The following is a 17,865-nucleotide window of genomic DNA, read 5'->3' as shown; positions in this document are numbered from 1 at the left end:
ACACCATGTCTCTAAGCTCTATTTCCTTCCTGTACTCTGCCCACATGTCAGTATGTATTATGATGGCTGGAGTTTATATATTTTTATTTATTTAGAGACATGGTGCAGAGCAAGCTTTTCTAGCCTATCGAGCTGCAAGTCACCTATTTAACCCTAGCCTAACCAAGGACAATTTACAATGACCAATTAACCTAATAACCCGTATGACTTTGGACTATGGGAGGAATCGGGAACTGGAGGAAACCCACATGCTCATGGGGAGAACATCCAAACTCCTTGGAGATGGAGCCAGAATGGAACTCCAGAATCCGAACGCCCTTAGCTATAATAGTGCCGCACTATCTGCTATGCTACTGGGGCAGCCCTGAGTTACCAGTCTAGAGATAAATGAAGGTTTGCTTTATCCCTTATCTTTAATTCGTCATCGTTGATTTCCTTTCATCAGGTCAGAGGTGAGGGTGTTTGGATATGATTGCATTTCATTCCAGTCACAACCACGTAAGCAAAGAAATCTTCCATTCTTACATGCATCAAGATGGAGATGACTTTCAGCCAATGAGATAGCAGATAACAAATTGGATTACACTGACTAAGGAAATGCCAACAAGAAAGATTCTAATTGGTCAACTTGACAGCTACACTTCGTGGCCACTGTTATGAGGTATCCCCTTAACCTATCAAGTGGTCACTGAGTGTATGTTTGTGGTCTTCTACTACTGTGACATGTCCACTTCAAGGTTTGACTTCAAGGAGGTACAGAAGCCTGAAGGCACACACTCCACAATTCAAGGACAGCTTCTTCCCCTCTGCCATATGATTCCTAAATGGACATTGAACCCCTGAACACTACCTCACTTTTACTGTATATTATTACTGTTTTTGCACTTTTTAAATATATTTAATAAACATACAGTATATACTTACTGAAATTGATTTACTTATTCATTTTTTCTATATTATCATGTATTGCATTGTACCGCTGCTGCTAGGTTAACGAATTCCCTGACACATGCCGGAAGTAATAATAAACATGATTCTGATGTGCTGCGCATTCAGAGATGCTCTTCTGTACACCACTGTAGTAACGTGTGGTTATTTGAGTTGCTGTTGCCTTCCGTCAGATTGAACCAGTCTGACCTCTCTCATTAACAAGGTGATTTCACCCCCGATCTGCTGCTCACTGGATGTTTCCATTTCAGGCTCCATTCTCTGTAAACCCTGGAGACTGTTGTGCATGAAAATCCCAGGAAGTCTGCAGTTTCTGAGATAGTCAGACCACTCCGTCTGGCACGAACAATCACTCCACAGTCAAAGTCGCTTAGATCACATTTGTTCCCCATTCTGACATTTTGGTCTGAACAACAACTGAACATCATGACCATGTCTGCAAGCTTTTGTGTATTAACGAACAGGTGGCCACTGAGTGTAATTCCCATGCTACGTTTTCTGCAATCTGCATCCTGAGTGGTCACCTCTGATCAAAGCCTCAACCAGACAAGCCATAGAATTACTGTGTCTGTAAGAGCAAGTCAAAGGTTTGCTGTCCAAAGGCCTAGATAGAGTGGATGTGGAGAGGGTGTTTCCAATAGTGGGAGAGTCCGGGACCAGAGAGCACAGCCTCAGAATACAAGGACATACCTTGGGAACAGAAATGAGGATAATATTCTCAGTTGAAACTGAAAATGCATACAGTATTTCACATTTATACTTAACTGATTTTTATTTTTAGCAGTAAAAGATAACATGTCAGTATCATCTACCAGACACAGATGAAGGTGAAATTTTCAGAATGTACAGAGTCATAAGACTATTAGCCTATATGACATAGGAGCAGAATTAGGCCATTTGACCCATCAAGTCTCCTCTGCCTCCATCATGGCTGATTTATTATCCCTCTCAACCCCATTCTCCTGCCTTCTCCCCATAACCTTTCAAACCCTTACTAATCAAGAACCTTCATCTTAAATACACTCAGTGACTTGGTCTCCACAGCTGTCTGTGGCCATGAATTCCACAGATTCAGCACCCACTGGCAATAGAAATTCCTCCTCATCTTTGTTCCAAAAGGACATCCTGCTACTTTGAGGCTATGCCCTCAGATCCAAGACTCCCCCACTACAGGAAATACCCTCTGCACATCCACACTATCTCAGCCTTTCAATTTTCGACAGGTTTCAATGACATCGCCCCTCATTCTTCTAAACTCCTGTGAGTACTGGCCCAGAGCCATCAAAAACTCCTCATATATTAACCCTTCCATTAGCAGAATCATTTTTGTAAATCTCCTCTGGACCCTTCCCAAAGCCAGCACATCCTTTCTTAGATAAAGGGCCCAAAACTGCTCAAATACTACAAGTGTGGCCTGGGCAATGTTTTACAAAGCCTCGGCATTACATCTTTGCTTTTATATTCTGGTCCTCTCAAAATAAATGCTAACATTGCACTTCCCGTCCTCACCACTGGCTCAGCCTGTAAGTTAACCTTCAGTCAACCCTGATAAGGACTGGACTCCCAAGTCCCTTTTGCAGCAATCAGCAACTGTAAGCAAAGATCTAAGATTTTATTTAGTAGCTCTCAGTTTTCCTTTCTTCTAAATGCAAAGTTTCACCAAATGAATACAACTTAGGAAAAGTAAGTGTAATTTGATTAAGCACATTGCCTTTTTCTATTTTTACAGGATTATATAAGGCCTTAATGGAATTCCATCCCTGATACATTTTCCACATGCACCTGCCCAATTTTTAACAATTCTGAAAATGTAAATGAATAGCATTAGCTGAAATTAAATTTCCTCTGTCAATGTCATAATGCAATAAAAATCAAATTCTGACAAGATTATTTATATTTTAAGAAATAAGCTTTTAAGATTATAAGATTGGATTTGTATCATGCTTATCACGACCGAGTTCCTCAAAATGCTTCACGTAAAATAATTACATTTGGAAAAAAGAAATCATTGTTGTAATCCTGAATGTTGAGAGATTTGATAGAGGTGTACAAGATGTCTAGTTGACAGTCAGTTGAGAGGATGTATTTCCATCAACGAACCACGGGGAATGTCAGCAATTTATTCTTCACGTAGAGAGGAGCTTAGATCTGGAATTTATTGCTTGGAAGAGTGTCTTCAAAAAGGATTTGATAGGCATTTGCAATGGAGAAGAAGGAAGTTAGGTCTGATTATCATTATCATCGTCATTATGTACCGTGTCGTATGACTTGGGCAGTCATAGTCTTCCGCCTGTCTTTAATCTGTTACCTGTGAGAAAGAACCGCTTCACACCATTTTTATTCTGTTCTCTGTCCATGACCATGATTGTTCTTGCCAAATTTTCTACAGAAGTGGTTTCTCATTCCCGCCTTCTGGGCAATGTCTTTACAAGATGGGTGACTCCAGCCAGAATCAATACTCTTCAGAGATTGTCTGCCTGGTGTCAATAGTTGCACAACCAGGACTTGTGATACACACCAGCTGCTCATACACCATCCACCACCTGCTCCCATGGCTTCATGGGACCCCAATCAGGGGGCTAAGCAGGTGCTACACCTTACCCAAGGGTGACCTGGAGGCTAACGGAAGGAAGGAGCATCTTACTACTCCTTAGGTAGAGACACGTTTTCACCTCACCACCCTAAGAACATGATTAATTAGTAAACTGGTTCATTATTTTGACAGTAAAATTTTTATACTGCATTCCATCCATCCAGATGGAGATCATTTCATCACACCAGTACAAAGAAAAGCAATAATAGAAAGCAGATTAAATTGTCAGTTAGAGAAAGTGCACAACAGGCAGACTGTAACGTACAAGTCCGGGACATGTAGATTATGTGGCCAAGGGTCCGTCTTGCCATCGCAGACGGGTGGCATGTTTGTGTAAAGCTATTGCAGTGCCAACAACCCGGATTCAGTTCTGCCGCTATCTGTAAGGAGTCTGTACATTCTCTCTATGACCAGGAGGGTTTCCTCCAGGAGCTCCAGATTCCTCCCACACTCCAAAGATTTGTGGGTTAGTTGGTCAAGTATGGGTATACTTGGGCAGTGTAGGCCCATTGGACTGGAAATGCCTCTTACCATGCTGTATCTCTAAGTAGCGGTCCATTCAGTCGTCTTACAATAGGGCAATAAAAGTTGTCCTCAAGCCTGGTGGAACATGCTTGTATCTCTACCTGATGGGAGAGTCCAGGGTCGATGGGATCCTTGATTTTGTTGTCTGTTTTACTGTTCGGTGAGACGTGTAGACAGAGTCCATGGAGGGGTGGTTGGTTCCTGTGATGTGTTGATACTTGTGTGATTTAATAGCAACAAAGTACTGCTCTATCAATGGGGTGAGTGGCTATTTCTGTGCGGGAAGTGAAGGAATGCAGCAGGAGCGAAAACTAGTTATTCAAATACCAGACCCAATAGTCTCCTAAAGTTAGCAGAACAATGGAGAAATCAGGCAAAAGTTAGAGAGGGAAACTATCCTGACTGGTTCCTTTGCAGCTGGTGTGGAAACACCAAAGCCCAGAATGGAAAACCCAACAGAAAGAGGTGGATACAGGCCTGACTATCATGGGCAAAGCCATCTCCACCACTGAGCACACCTGCAAGGAGAGCTGCCACAAGAAAGCAGCATCCATTATCAATGACCCCCACCATCCAGACCATGCTGCCCTCTCACTACTACCATCGGGTAGGAGGTACAAGAGCCTTAGGTCCCACACCACTAGGTCAGGAACAGTTATTACTTCTCAATCATCTGACTCCTGAACCAGTGTGGATAACTTCACTCACGTCTACGCTGAACTGATTCCACAACCTATGGACTCACTTTCAAGGACTCTACAGCTTACGTTCTTGATAAATAATACATTTTTTTTGTTTTTGTACAGTTTGTCTTTTGTAGGTTTTCATTGATTTTATTGTATTTCTCTGTTCTAATGTGAATGCCTGAAAGACAATGAATCGCAGGTTGTACTGTATATGGTGACATATAGGTACTTTAATAAATTCACTTCAAACTTTTGAATTTTGGCTCCCAATCCAACCCAGGAAAAGAAATAAATAAAGGGAAAGGGCAGTTGGGCCAAAAGAAAGAGGCAAGGTAAAAGGAGGAGATGGAAAGGAAAGGGAAAAGAAACCTCAATGATAAACACAAGAGATTCTGCAAATGCTGGAAATTTTGAGCAAGGCACTCAAAATGCTAGAAAAACTCAACAGATCAGGCAGCATCTATGGAGGGGATCAAGCAGCTGACGTTTGGGCTGAGTCTCTCCCCAAAATGTTGACTGCATATTTCCCTCCATAGATGCTGCCCGACCTGCTGAGTTGCTCCAGCATTTTGTGTGTGAACCTCAATGATAAAAGGATGAAAGGTCTCGAGGAAGAATTCACAACCTTCAGGAGTCAGATTCAACAGCTTCTGTTAATCTGTTTCTGTCAATTGAGGATTGAGTTGCATTTCACAACCAGAAATTACACCATTAATGGAATTGAAAAAATGCAAAATGTCGGGCTGCCAGTCTCCATAGTCCAAAGGCAGCTCACCTTTGACACCAGTGGACGGGATAGGTTTGGAGAGCTTGCTTCTATTTTATTTGGTGGGGGGAGCAACAGCCAAGTGAGATAAGCCTTACTGAATCCTGTAACTCAACTCTGCGCTACCTGCGGGCCATGGATGGCTGGAAAGTTTACCCATAGTGATCCAGGGCTCTGAGTTTTCCTGGTCTATGATGCCTGGAAGAACAGTTGGGAAATCTGGACAATCTTTGTAAAATCCTACCTATTTAAAACCACAAATGAAATATCCCCTCATTGTGGTACTGTGGGTGAAATTGTGAAAAGTCTGCAAGGAAATTTGTCTACCCTTCCACCCACTCACACATGCCACTGTATTTTAAAAAGTTGTTGGAAATCAGAAATTAAATCAGAAATGCTGGAAACACTCAGAGGGTCAAGCAGCGACTATGGGGAAAGACAGTCAATTCACCCCCTGTGTTCTTTTCCCATTTCCACCCAAGTCTCTACCCATTTGTTGAACTTTTCCATCCTTACTTCCCCACTGCCCACCCATGACCAGGACATCACCCCTCTCACACCTGGCTCATCTCCCCATCACCGACATACCTGTCTACCTGGGCTCTTCTCACTTGGTTCACCTTTCCTGTCCCCTCCCTCAACTTGTTCCATTGACTCATCACTCCTCCCTTATCAGGTTCCACCTATCACCTCCCAGACCCTGTCTCACCCCTGCCTCCCACTCCTATGTACTGGCTGTCTCTTCTCTGCACTCTCAGTCCTGACGCAGGGGCCTAACCCAAAAAATCGACCATCTCTTTGTCTCTGCAGGTGCTGCCTGAGTTGCTTTCTTCCAGCACTTTGGGATTTTGCTCCAGATGCCAACATCTGCAGAGATGTTCAAAATGCTCGATCTTTCCACTTCTAATCCCTCAGTGAGGACTGGTGTGTGCTCCCTTGTCCTACCCTTACTGAAGTCCACAATCTATTCCTTGGTCTTACTGATGTTGAGTGCCAGGTTGTTGCTGCAGCACCACTCAACTAGCTGGTACATGTCACTCCTCTACGCCCTCTTGTAACCATCTGAAATTCAGCAACAATAGTTATATCATTAACAAATTTAGAGGCAGCATTCAAGCTATGCCTAGCCACACTTTCAAGGGGGTAGGGAGACTAGAGCAGTTGACTAAATACCCATGCTAACACACACCAGTATTGTCAGCGACATGGAGATCCATAAATGTTGCCTGTTTCTCAAAGTATTTTTTGCTCTTGAAATGGCCATGTTTTTGTGCAGGGGAGAATAAAGTTAATCAAAGTCAAAATCAAAGTAAAACTTATTATTAAAGTACATACTGTATGTCGCTCTATACCACAGTGTGACTCATTATCTTGTACAGGAAAATTTTAAAAATGCAATAGAATTTAAACTGTACATAAACAAAAGCTAACAACCAATGTGCAAATGAAGACAAATCAAATCTCAAAGTAAAATTTATTTTCAAAGTACATACATGTCACCACATACAACTCTGGGATTTTATTTCCTGTGGACATACTTAACAAATCTATAGAACAGTAACTGTGAAGAGGGTCAATGGACAACAAACTATGCAATGCAGATACAAATAATTAGTAATAAATAACGAGCATGAAATAAAAAGATACGAGTCCTTAAATGAGTGTAATTAGCACCTTTTGTTCAAGAGACTGATAGTTGAGGGGTAGTAACTATTCTTGAACCTGGTGGTGCGAGTCCTGAGGCACTTGTACTTTCTACCTGATGCTGCTTCTCTACAGCAACATTTCCCAAAGATGCACTCAATGGTTGGGAGGCTTTTACCATGATGTACTGGGCCAAATCCACTACCCTCTACAATTTTCCACTCAAAGCATTGGTGTTCCCATAGCAGGCCGGAATGCAGCCAGTCAGCACACCGTTCACCACCCATCTACAGAAGTTTGCAAAGGTTTTTGACGAGATACTGATTCTGCACAGACTCCTGAGGAAGTAGAGGTGCTGTGGTGCTTTCTTCACAATTATATTTATATGATGGGTCCAGGACAGGTGCTCTGAGATAGTGACATGCAGGAATTTAAAGTTAAATCATACAAAGAAGCAGAAAAAGAAAATAGATACGAGTTTTAAATCCCTTGCAAGTGAGTCCATAGGTTGTGGAATCAGTTCAGCGCAGAGGTGAGTGAAGTTAACCTCACTGGCACAGGAGCCTGATGGCTGAAGGGTAATAACTGTTCCTGAAGCTGGTGGTGTCGGATCTATTGGCAGCAGTGAGGAGAGAGCATGGCCTGGATGGTGGGGTCCTTGATGATAGATGCTGCTTTCTCATGGCAGCTCTGTGCTCGGTGGTGGGGAGAGTATTTCCTCTGAATTAAATTGAATTGACTTCATTACTTGCATACTTCATATACATGAGGAGTGAAAATCTTTACGTTACATCTCCGTCTAAATGTGCAATTTATAGTAATTGATAATAAATATAATGTACAACAGGATAGTCAATATAACATAGAAACAGAATTGCATCAGTATGTATTAGTGATGGATTGGGCAGTGGCTTTTCCATACCATACCATAATGATACCAGTTTGGAGACTGTTCGCTGTACATCTATAGAAGTTTGTCAAAATGTTTTGGTGACATCTGTTTTAGGTGATTCTGTTTTTGTTCTTGCCTCCAGCGGCCTGGTGCTCTGTCGATCCCCGTGTGCGCCTTCCAAGGAATGGTGTCGCTGCACGCCCCATCCACCGGCAAGACCCTCTCGCTGTCTACGTACGAAATCAGCGGCGACGGCCAGAAGATCACGCCGGTGGCCAAGAAGGTGGAGGTGTACCGCTCAAAGAGTGTGGGCCATGAGCCCAGCAGTGAGGACTCGCCAGGGAACCTCGCTGACACCAACGTCAAGATCCACCTGGAAGTCCTGGAGATCTGCGAGAACGAGGAAGCACTGGATACCGTCTCCATCATCAGCAACATCAGCCAATCCTCTGCCCACATCCGCTCGCCCTCCCTGCGCTACTCCCGCCGGGAGAACCGCTTCATCTCCGTTGACCTGGCTGAGTCGGCCTCGTACTCGTTGCTCATCCCCACCAACCGCTCCGGCAGCGACATCAGCATCTCCATCCCGGACACCGTGGAGGCCCACCGGCAGAACAGCCACAAGCAGCACCAGGATCCGTCCGGCTACCGGGAAGAGATACAGCTCCTGAACGAGGCTTACAGAAAGAGGGAGGAATGCTCGAAGAACTGCTGATTGTTGCCGGGCCAGTACTGCTTGGACGCCAGGATGTGGGCACGTGTTCACCACCTCACAACCTTGAGAATGTTCAGCCACTGACGACAGTCTGGGTTGACCTTGCTCCATCAACGTGCCCGTTCCCATGAATAGGTCAAAAGTCGAATTTATTGTCATGTGCACAAGCATATCTGAGCAGAAGTACTCTGATCACAGCAGTTTAGCAACACTATGTATGATTCATTCAGAGATACAGCCCTGTAACAGGCATTTCCAGCCCAACTAGCCCGTGCTACCCGATTACACCCACGTGACTAATTAGCCTTTTGTCTTTGAGATGTGGGAGGAAACCAGAGCACCCAGAGGAAACCCACAGAGAGAACGCGCAAGCTCCTTACAGGCAACTTGCAGGAATTGAACCTCGACCATTGGCTCTGTAAAGTGAGGAGCTAACCGATACACTACCATGCTGCCCACCAAAACAGACTTTTTTTTGTTCTAATTGTGTTCTTTCTTGTAAAAACTGTGCTAAATTTAAGTCTTTTTTTTCTAGTAGATGCTGCTTATCTGATGCGTGTCTGTGATTTTGCTGGAAGATTTTCATTGCACCCATGCATACACATACTCCTGCGCATGTGATAACAAACTCCACTTTGACTTTGATAACATACATGCAACTTAATTGCAACAGCATCATAGGCATATCTCTTCTTTCTCTTAAACCCATCACCCCTACAAGGGCAGAGGTCACCAACAGAGGCTCCCCAGAGTTCTCTGTCCTGGGCCAGTCTTTCAAAGATCCTTTCTCTCCCAGGGATGAGCTCTTTGGAGCTTCTGTTGTTGTTTCTGTAGCACTAGGTTTTTATGGGATGGGGTTGCTAGCCTCATGCCTAATCCTCCTGCTTTTGCAGTTGGGCTTGGGACCATCCATGCCATAATTATTACTTCCATATAGCGTCAGAAAAAGAACGTTCACAAGAAATTTATAAATTAACATACATTATATACAATTACAAGAAAGAGCAAAATCGGAACAAGATAAAACAAAGCCCATTGTACTGCAATGTGTCATAATGTTGCTGCAGCAAGGTAGTGATTAGCATTGTGCAGGTCAGTTCAAGAATATTTCTGACAGCAAAATTTTCTATCAACCTCAGATTCAAAACTAATAATTAACCCAGTGCTGTTTGCACCTTCTGATACCCTCTGCACAGAGAAGCATTTCCCAGACTCACTCCTGAAACCACGATCCTGTTAAGTTTGGCTCCTTCGTCTACTCTTGCCTAACAATGGAAAACTCTCTCTAAATTCTCTTAACTATTCTCCTAAGCACATTGAAGGATTTGTTCATGTCACCATTTAATCCTCCAAATTCTGGGAATTGTAACATTGGTTGTGTAACTGTCCTGCGTAAATTAACTCACAAAGACCTGGTGTCTGCTAAATCATCACTACACCACCCTCCTAGACCAACATATCCTTTGTAAGGCGGAGTTCCCAGAGCTTCTCCTGGAGTTCCAGCTGTAGTGAGGGCTTCTCTCTGCTCGATGCAATTTCCGGCCCTTGAAATCCATTTTTTAAGGTCTAAAGTAGATCTTTGTGTTACAGACTTCTGGTTACAGACCACAGAACTTCGGATAGTACCGCACTGGACAAGCCACTCTGCCCATGGTGTTGTAGTCATAGAGTCATAGAACACTACAGCACAGAATCAGGCCCTTTGGTCCATCTAGTCCATGCTAACCAATTAATCTGCGTAGTCACACCAACCTGAACCTGTATCATAGCCCTTCATACCCCTCCCATCAGTATATGTACCTATTCAAATTTCTCTCCAATGCTGAAAATGAAGCTGCATCCGGGACTTCCACTAACAGCTCGCATCACACTCACACCACCCTCAGAGTGAAGAAATTCCCCCTCGTGTTTCCCTTAAGCATTTGACATTTCACCCTTTAACCTGGGACCTCTAGTTCTAGTCTCGCTAAACCTCAATGGAAAAAGCCCACTTGCATTTACCCTATCTACACCCCTCATAATTTTGTACAATTCTATTGAATCTCCCATTTTCTCCTACCCTCCAGGGAATAAAGTCCTAACCTATTCACCCTTTCCCTACAACTCAGTTCCTAGGAACATGTTTTGCTACTCTTGATGCCAACGAACACAAAATGTCTTCTTCCTGTGCTTCATCCATATCCCTCCATTCCCTTCATATTCATGTAACTAAAAGCCTCTTTAACTCCAAACTGGTGGCTTCCACCACTACCCGTGGTAACCTACGCTAAGCACCTGCCATCCTCTGAGCTTGTACATGAAACCCCCTGGTTTCCTGGGCTGCGTAAGTCTAGGGAAGACAACCTCCGGACCTACCAAACTCATGAGGTTGAGGCACTCTCCCACCCCAAACCCCTGTTTGAGTGGATGCTGTGTAATTTGCTACCCTATTGCAAATTAGTGCCACAAAATAACAGACAGTACACCGCATACAATTAAAAGATTATATTTATGAATCTTAATTTGACTAAAGGGTTAGTAAAGAAAAGAACAAAAAAAGGGGCCCATTTTAATAAAACAATCAAATGTGCACAAGTTGGAGCTCAAAGTTTCCCCAAGTCACCGCTCCCCAATCAAACTCGCCACTGGCTTCGTCAAATCACTGTCCCGCTCCGAGTCGAATTCTACGACCTCTTCTCTCCTGCTCCCTCCCTCTTCATCTCCTCTTGGAAAAAGCTCCAAGCCTAATCTTAGTGTGCCCCATCAGAGAAACCTGCCCTTAATTTGAGCATCCCAATTGGATGGCACACATTCCTCCTCATCCCCTATCTTCAACAATAACCCAAACAGGCTGAAAGCAGAACAGACTGCTCTTGCAGAACTGCTAGATGAAATTCATACAGCATAACAGTAAAAATATGAACCAGGGCACTACTAATATTAAAAAATCTTGCTCCTCACATTGCCTGAAAACATTCCCCTCCAGTGTTTGAATTTTTCTACCATGGGGATATGATTCTGACTGCCCACGCTATATTTACTTCTCATAATTTTAAAGGCCTCTGTCATGTGCCCCTCAGCCACCAGCACTCTAGGGCAATGGTTCACAACAGTTTTTATGCCATGGACCAATACCATTAAGCAAAGGGTCCATGGACCCCACGTTGGGAACCACTGCTCTTGGGAGAACAATACACGTTTGTCCGACCTTTCCTTGTATCTTATTCTCTCTGATCCAGGCAGCATTCTGGTAAGCCTCTTCTCCCAGTCCCCATATCCTTCCTCTAATGGTGTGACCAGAACTACATGCAATATGCCATGGCATGAAAACAATATGCCACGGTAGTGTAATGGTTAGCGCAATGCTATTACAACTCAGGGCATTCACAGTTCAGATTCAACTCTGTTGCCCTCTGTAAGGAGTTTATATGTTCTCTCCATGAACCACGTGGTTTTCTCCCACTGTCCAAAGATGAACTGGTCAATAGGTTAATTGGTCATTGTAAATTGTCTTGTGATTGGTCTAGTGTTAAACAGGTAGGTTGCTGAGTGCTAAGGCTCATTAAGCTGGAAGGGCCAGTTTCACGGTGTATCTCTAAGTTAATAAATTATATAAAATACTCCAAATGTCGTATGACTAAAGCTTTATACAGCAGCAGCATGACTTCCTTAATCTTATACTCATCACCCCTACTGTACCCTTCCATACCACCATCTCCTCGGCACTCCATGCCATTTTAATAACCTGTGTACCTCATTTTAAAGATTATTATTTTTTCAGGATTTGGCATTGATGCCAAGCCCAGCATCTATTGTCCATCCTTAACTGAACTTGAGAGGTTGGCATTGAGCCACCTTCTGGAATTGTTAGTCCCCCTGGTGAAGGTGCTCCCAGATGTTGTTGGGGAGGGTTCTTCTGGTGTTTACAGCCAACAGTGATAAAAGGCAGACAATGGATTTGCAGGTTGGAATGAGAGAGTCTTGGAGGGAACCTGGAGCTGGTAATGCTCCAATGTATCAGCTGCCCATGGTCTGCTTGCTGGAAGATACTTCATTTACTTTCAAGTGTTTACTTATACTTTCATCCAATCAACTTCAAATTATGCCCCCTTGTATTACCCATTTCTGCCCTAGGACAAAGTCTCTGGCTATCCTCTCAACTTGTGCCTCTTAGTACCTTGTACCCCTCTATCAAATTAACTTTCATCGTCCTTCACTCCAAAGAGAAAAGCCATAGCTCACTTAACCTATCCTCTAGACATGCTCTCTAGTCCAGGCAACATCCTGTTAAATCCCCTCTGCACCCCTTCTCAATCTTACATATCCTTCCTATAAAAATAAAAATAAAACTGAACACCAGTAATTCACACAGCAAACACGAGGAAATCTGCATATGCTGGAAATTCAAACACAACACACACAAAATGCTGGTGGAACACAGCAGGCCAGGCAGCATCTATAGGGAGAAGCACTGTCGACGTTTCGGGCTGAGACCCTTCGTCAGGACTAATCGAATGGAAAGATAGTATGAAATTTGAAAGTAGTGGGGGAGGGGGAAATGCGAAATGATAGGAGAGGACCGGAGGGGGTGGGATGAAGCTAAGAGCTGGAAAGGTGATTGGCGAAAGTGATCCAGAGCTGGAGAAGGGAAAGGATCATGGGACAGGAGGCCTCGGGAGAAAGAAAGGGGGGGGAGAAGCACCAGAGGGAGATGGAGAACAGGCAAACAACTAAATATGTCAGGGATGGGGTAAGAAGGGGAGGAGGGGCATTAACAGAAGTTAGAGAAGTCAATGTTCATGCCATCAGGTTGGAGGCTACCCAGCCAGTATATAAGATGTTGTTCCTCCAACCTGAGTTTGGATTCATTTTGACAGTAGAGGAGACCATGGATAGACATATCAGAATGGGAATGGGATGTGGAATTAAAATGCGTGGCCACTGGAAGATCCTGCTTTTTCTGGCGGACCGAGCGTAGGTGTTCAGCGAAACGGTCTCCCAGTCTGCGTCAGGTCTCACCAATATATAAAAGGCCACACCGGGAGCACCGGACACAGTATACCACACCAGCCGACTCACAGGTGAAGTGTCGCCTCACCTGGAAGGACTGTCTGAGGCCCTGAATGGTGGTGAGGGAGGAAGTGTAAGGGCAGATGTAGCACTTGATCCGCTTACAAGGATAAGTGCCAGGAGGGAGATCGGTGGGAAGGGATGGGGGGGACAAGTGGACAAGGGAGTCGCGTAGGGAGTGATCCCTGCGAAAAGCAGAAAGGGGGGGAGGGAAAGATGTGCTTGGTAGTGGGATCCCGTTAGAGGTGGCGGAAGTTACGGAGAATTATACGTTGGATCCAGAGGCTGGTGGGGTGGTAGGTGAGGACAAGGGGAACCCTATCCCGATTGGGGTGGTGGGCGGATGGGGTGAGGGCACATGTGCAGGAACTGGGAGAATTGCATTTGAGAGCAGAGTTGATGGTGAACGAAGGGAAGCCCCTTTGTTTAAAAAAGGAAGACATCTCCTTCGTCCTGGAATGAAAAGCCTCATCCTGAGAGCAGATGCGGCGGAGATGGAGGAATTGTGAGAAGGGGATAGCATTTTTGCAAGAGACAGGGTGGGAAGAGGAATAGTCCAGGTAGCTGTGAGAGTCATCCACCCGCCACCCCACTCGGGATAGGGTTCCCCTTATCCTTACCTACCACCCCACCAGCCTCCAAGTCCAAAGTATAATTCTTCGTAACTTCCGCCACCTCCAACGGGATCCCACTACCAAGCACATCTTTCCCTGCCCCCCCTTTCTGCTTTTCACAGGGATCGCTCCCTACACGACTCCCTTGTCCACTCGTCCCCCCCATCCCTTCCCACTGATCTCCCTCCTGGCACTTATCCTTGTAAACAAAACAAGTGCTACACTTGCCCTTACACTTCCTCCCTCACCACCATTCAGGGACCCAGACAGTCCTTCCAGGTGAGGCGACACTTCACCTGTGAGTCGGCTGTTGTGGTATACTGCGTCCAGTGCTCCCGGTGTGGCCTTTTATATATTGGTGAGACCCCGACGCAGACTGGGAGACCGTTTCGCTGAACACCTACGCTCGGTCCGCCAGAAAAAGCAGGATCTCCCAGTGGCCACACATTTTAATTCCACATCCCATTCCCATTCTGATATGTCTATCCATGGCCTCCTCTACTGTCAAAATGAATCCAAACTCAGGTTGGAGGAACAACACCTTATATGCTGGCTGGGTAGCCTCCAACCTGATGGCATGAACATTGACTTCTCTAACTTCCGTTAATGCCCCTCCTCCCCTTCTTACCCCATCCCTGACATATTTAGTTGTTTGCCTGTTCTCCATCTTCCTCTGGTGCTATTCCCCCCCCACCTTTCTTTCTCCCGCAGCCTCCTGTCCCATGATCCTTTCCCTTCTCCAGCTCTGGATCACTTTCGCCAATCACCTTTCCAGCTCTTAGCTTCATCCCACCCCCTCCGGTCTTCTCCTGTCATTTCGCATTTCCCCCTCCCCCACTACTTTCAAATCTCTTATTATCTTTCCTTTCGGTTAGTCCTGACGAAGGGTCTCGGCCCGAAACGATGCTGCCTGGCCTGCTGTGTTCCACCAGCATTTTGTGACAGTAGTTCACATGAGGTCTAACGAGGGCTTTATGGAACTGCAGCATTACCTCATGGTTCTTGAACTCAGCATCCCAAATAATGAAGGTCAACACACCAATCACCTTCTAAACAACCCTTTCAACTTCTGTGGCAGCACTGATGGATCAATGAACATGCATCCCAAGAGCCCTCTGTTTCTCCACACGAACAATAATCCTGCCCTTCACCCTGTATTTTACCTTTCAAACTCAACCTTCTAAATAATACCACTTCACACTTTTCTGGGTTGTGAAGGTCTGTTTCTGGTTGATTTCATTGTAGCAACCTAGGTCCAATGAGGTTGCTTCTTTCTTAAACTGAAAGATGGAATGAGCACACGGTTACAGTTCTTGCAACCTACTACTTCCACGCATGCTCTTCGATATTTTATGGTTATGAGTTTCTTGTGCTGTGACACCCAACCAAACATGGAACACATACTAATTGAGTGGCTTAAAACATCAGTGCAATGTTGGACTTAAGAAGGCCAGGTCTCCCTGACTGCTGACAACTGACTGTCAAGTCTTTCATCCATCTGAATCTTTACCTGTAAAACTTGGCACAGCCCACATCCAAAGGCAGTTGCTTGGGGTGAGGAGGAAGAAGACCTCAACATTGTAGCCAGAACAAGAGTACCAATTTATTTTCTGTTCCACATGGTGAATTCATGATCTGTGTGATATGGGAAGCATCTGGTGTCCATTGGCTTCTCGTAAGGTTGCAAGGAAAAGACCGGACCCATTAGTGAAAGTAAGTTGGATTTATGAAGAGAAGAAGGCATTTTGTGTCAGAGCTGTATTGAAGGGACTTCAACTGGAAACACTAACTGTGCTTCTCTCTCCATGGAGGCTGCCTGAGCTGCTGAGTATTTCCACCAATTTCTGATATTTGTCTATTCTATGATACTTTGCTTTACGGCCAGTACAAAGGGTTGAGAGAGCATGGGTGAAAATAAGGTCAATCACAAAGCAATAGACTGTTTTGTGTAAAAACAGTTGACCGTTTTTAAAAAAATTGTCATAACTGCGGAAAGGACAAAAAGGAGTTGTACCACAGCGCACTATGGCATGAAGAGGTGGGATTTAAGTTCTTGCTGGGTATTTGAGTAGCTAATGTTAATTGTTAATGTGAATCTGAATGTTTTGTGCTGAATTGAGCTGTGCCTGAATCAAGCATACAAGATTAAAGATGTCAGTGGTACCATGGATGCCATTGCATGGGTTCGAGGTGGATGTTTACTTAATGGAAATGTAAGGATGTCTCATCTTGGACTGGCAAAAATAAAGCGTTTTTGTTAAAAAATCTATTCATGTTTGCCATCAATAAATAAGTTTTAAGAGCCATTTAGTCAGACACCTGATCAAAGGTTCAAAATAAATTTGGGGGAAGAACCTGTACTGGTCTGCGCTGTGCTGTTCTACGTTCTGTTTGATGCAAGGTGCCTGTGATGTTGCTGCAATAAAGTTTTTCATTGCGCCTGTGCATACATGTGCTTGTGCAGATGACAATAAACTCTATGACATTTAACTAGTACCAATCTGCAGAGACTAATATTGTGCACCTTTTTTCAGGATTCAAAGTTCAAAGTACTAAGTAAATTACCAAAGTACATATGTACATATTAGCACATTAATCACCCTGATATTAATTTTTGTAGGTATTCACAGTAGAATAAAGAAATACAATGGAATAAATTAATAACTACACACAAAGACAGACAAGCTAACAATGTGCAAAAGAAGACAAACAGTGCAAATAGAAAAAAAATAATAATAATAATAATGGCTAAGTAAATGAATAATACTGAGTATGTGAGTTGGAGAGTCCTTGAAGTTGTGGAATCAGTACAGTGTTGAGGTGAGTGAAGTTATCCAAGTTCCCTAGCTCTCGTAACTCAAGTCCCCCTCAGTTCTTATAAATCTTTTCTGCACCACTTCCAGCTTACTGATACTCTTCCTGTAGCAAGGTGACAAGAACTGTATACAACAGTTCGACTGAGGCCTTAACAACTTTTTGTACAGCTGTAACGTAATGTTCTAACTTCTGTACTCAGTGACCGTATTGATGGAAGTAAGTAATGGATCATGTTATTGTGTTTTTGTCCTCATCCTTAATTCATTTATCCTTACAAAATCCATTGATATGTGTATTTCATATACACTCAGTGGCCTTTTTATTAGGTACATGCGTACACCTGCTTGTTAATACAAATATCTAACCAGCCAATTAGGTAGCAGCAACTCAATGCATAAAAGCATGCAGACGTGATCAAGAGGTTCAGTTGTTGTTCAGACCAAACATCAGATTGGGGAAGAAATGTGATCTAAGTGACCTTGATTATGGGATGATTGTTGGTCGCGAACAGGTTGTTTGAGTTTGTCAGAAACTGCTGATCTCCTGGGATTTTCATGCACAACAATCTCTTGAGTTTACAGGAATTGGTGCAAAAATACATTCAGTCGTGTGGGTG

General features: G+C 44.0%; 1 protein-coding gene across 1 annotated transcript in view; it reads left to right on the top strand.

The window, feature by feature from the left end:
• Positions 1–13,159, top strand: part of LOC140725764 (probable G-protein coupled receptor 149) — a 69,057-nt gene extending 55,898 nt beyond the window's left edge. Inside the window, exon 4 of the mRNA XM_073041642.1 lies at positions 8,197–13,159. Coding sequence (XP_072897743.1) covers positions 8,197–8,769 — 573 coding nt within the window. The 3' untranslated portion in view covers positions 8,770–13,159. The remainder of the gene's footprint in view (positions 1–8,196) is intronic.
• Positions 13,160–17,865: the final 4,706 nt, after the last annotated feature.

The sequence above is a fragment of the Hemitrygon akajei genome, chromosome 3 (genome assembly GCF_048418815.1).
Source record: "Hemitrygon akajei chromosome 3, sHemAka1.3, whole genome shotgun sequence".
Classification (NCBI taxonomy): Eukaryota; Metazoa; Chordata; class Chondrichthyes; order Myliobatiformes; family Dasyatidae; genus Hemitrygon; species Hemitrygon akajei.
This window is presented reverse-complemented; position numbering and strand designations above follow the sequence as displayed.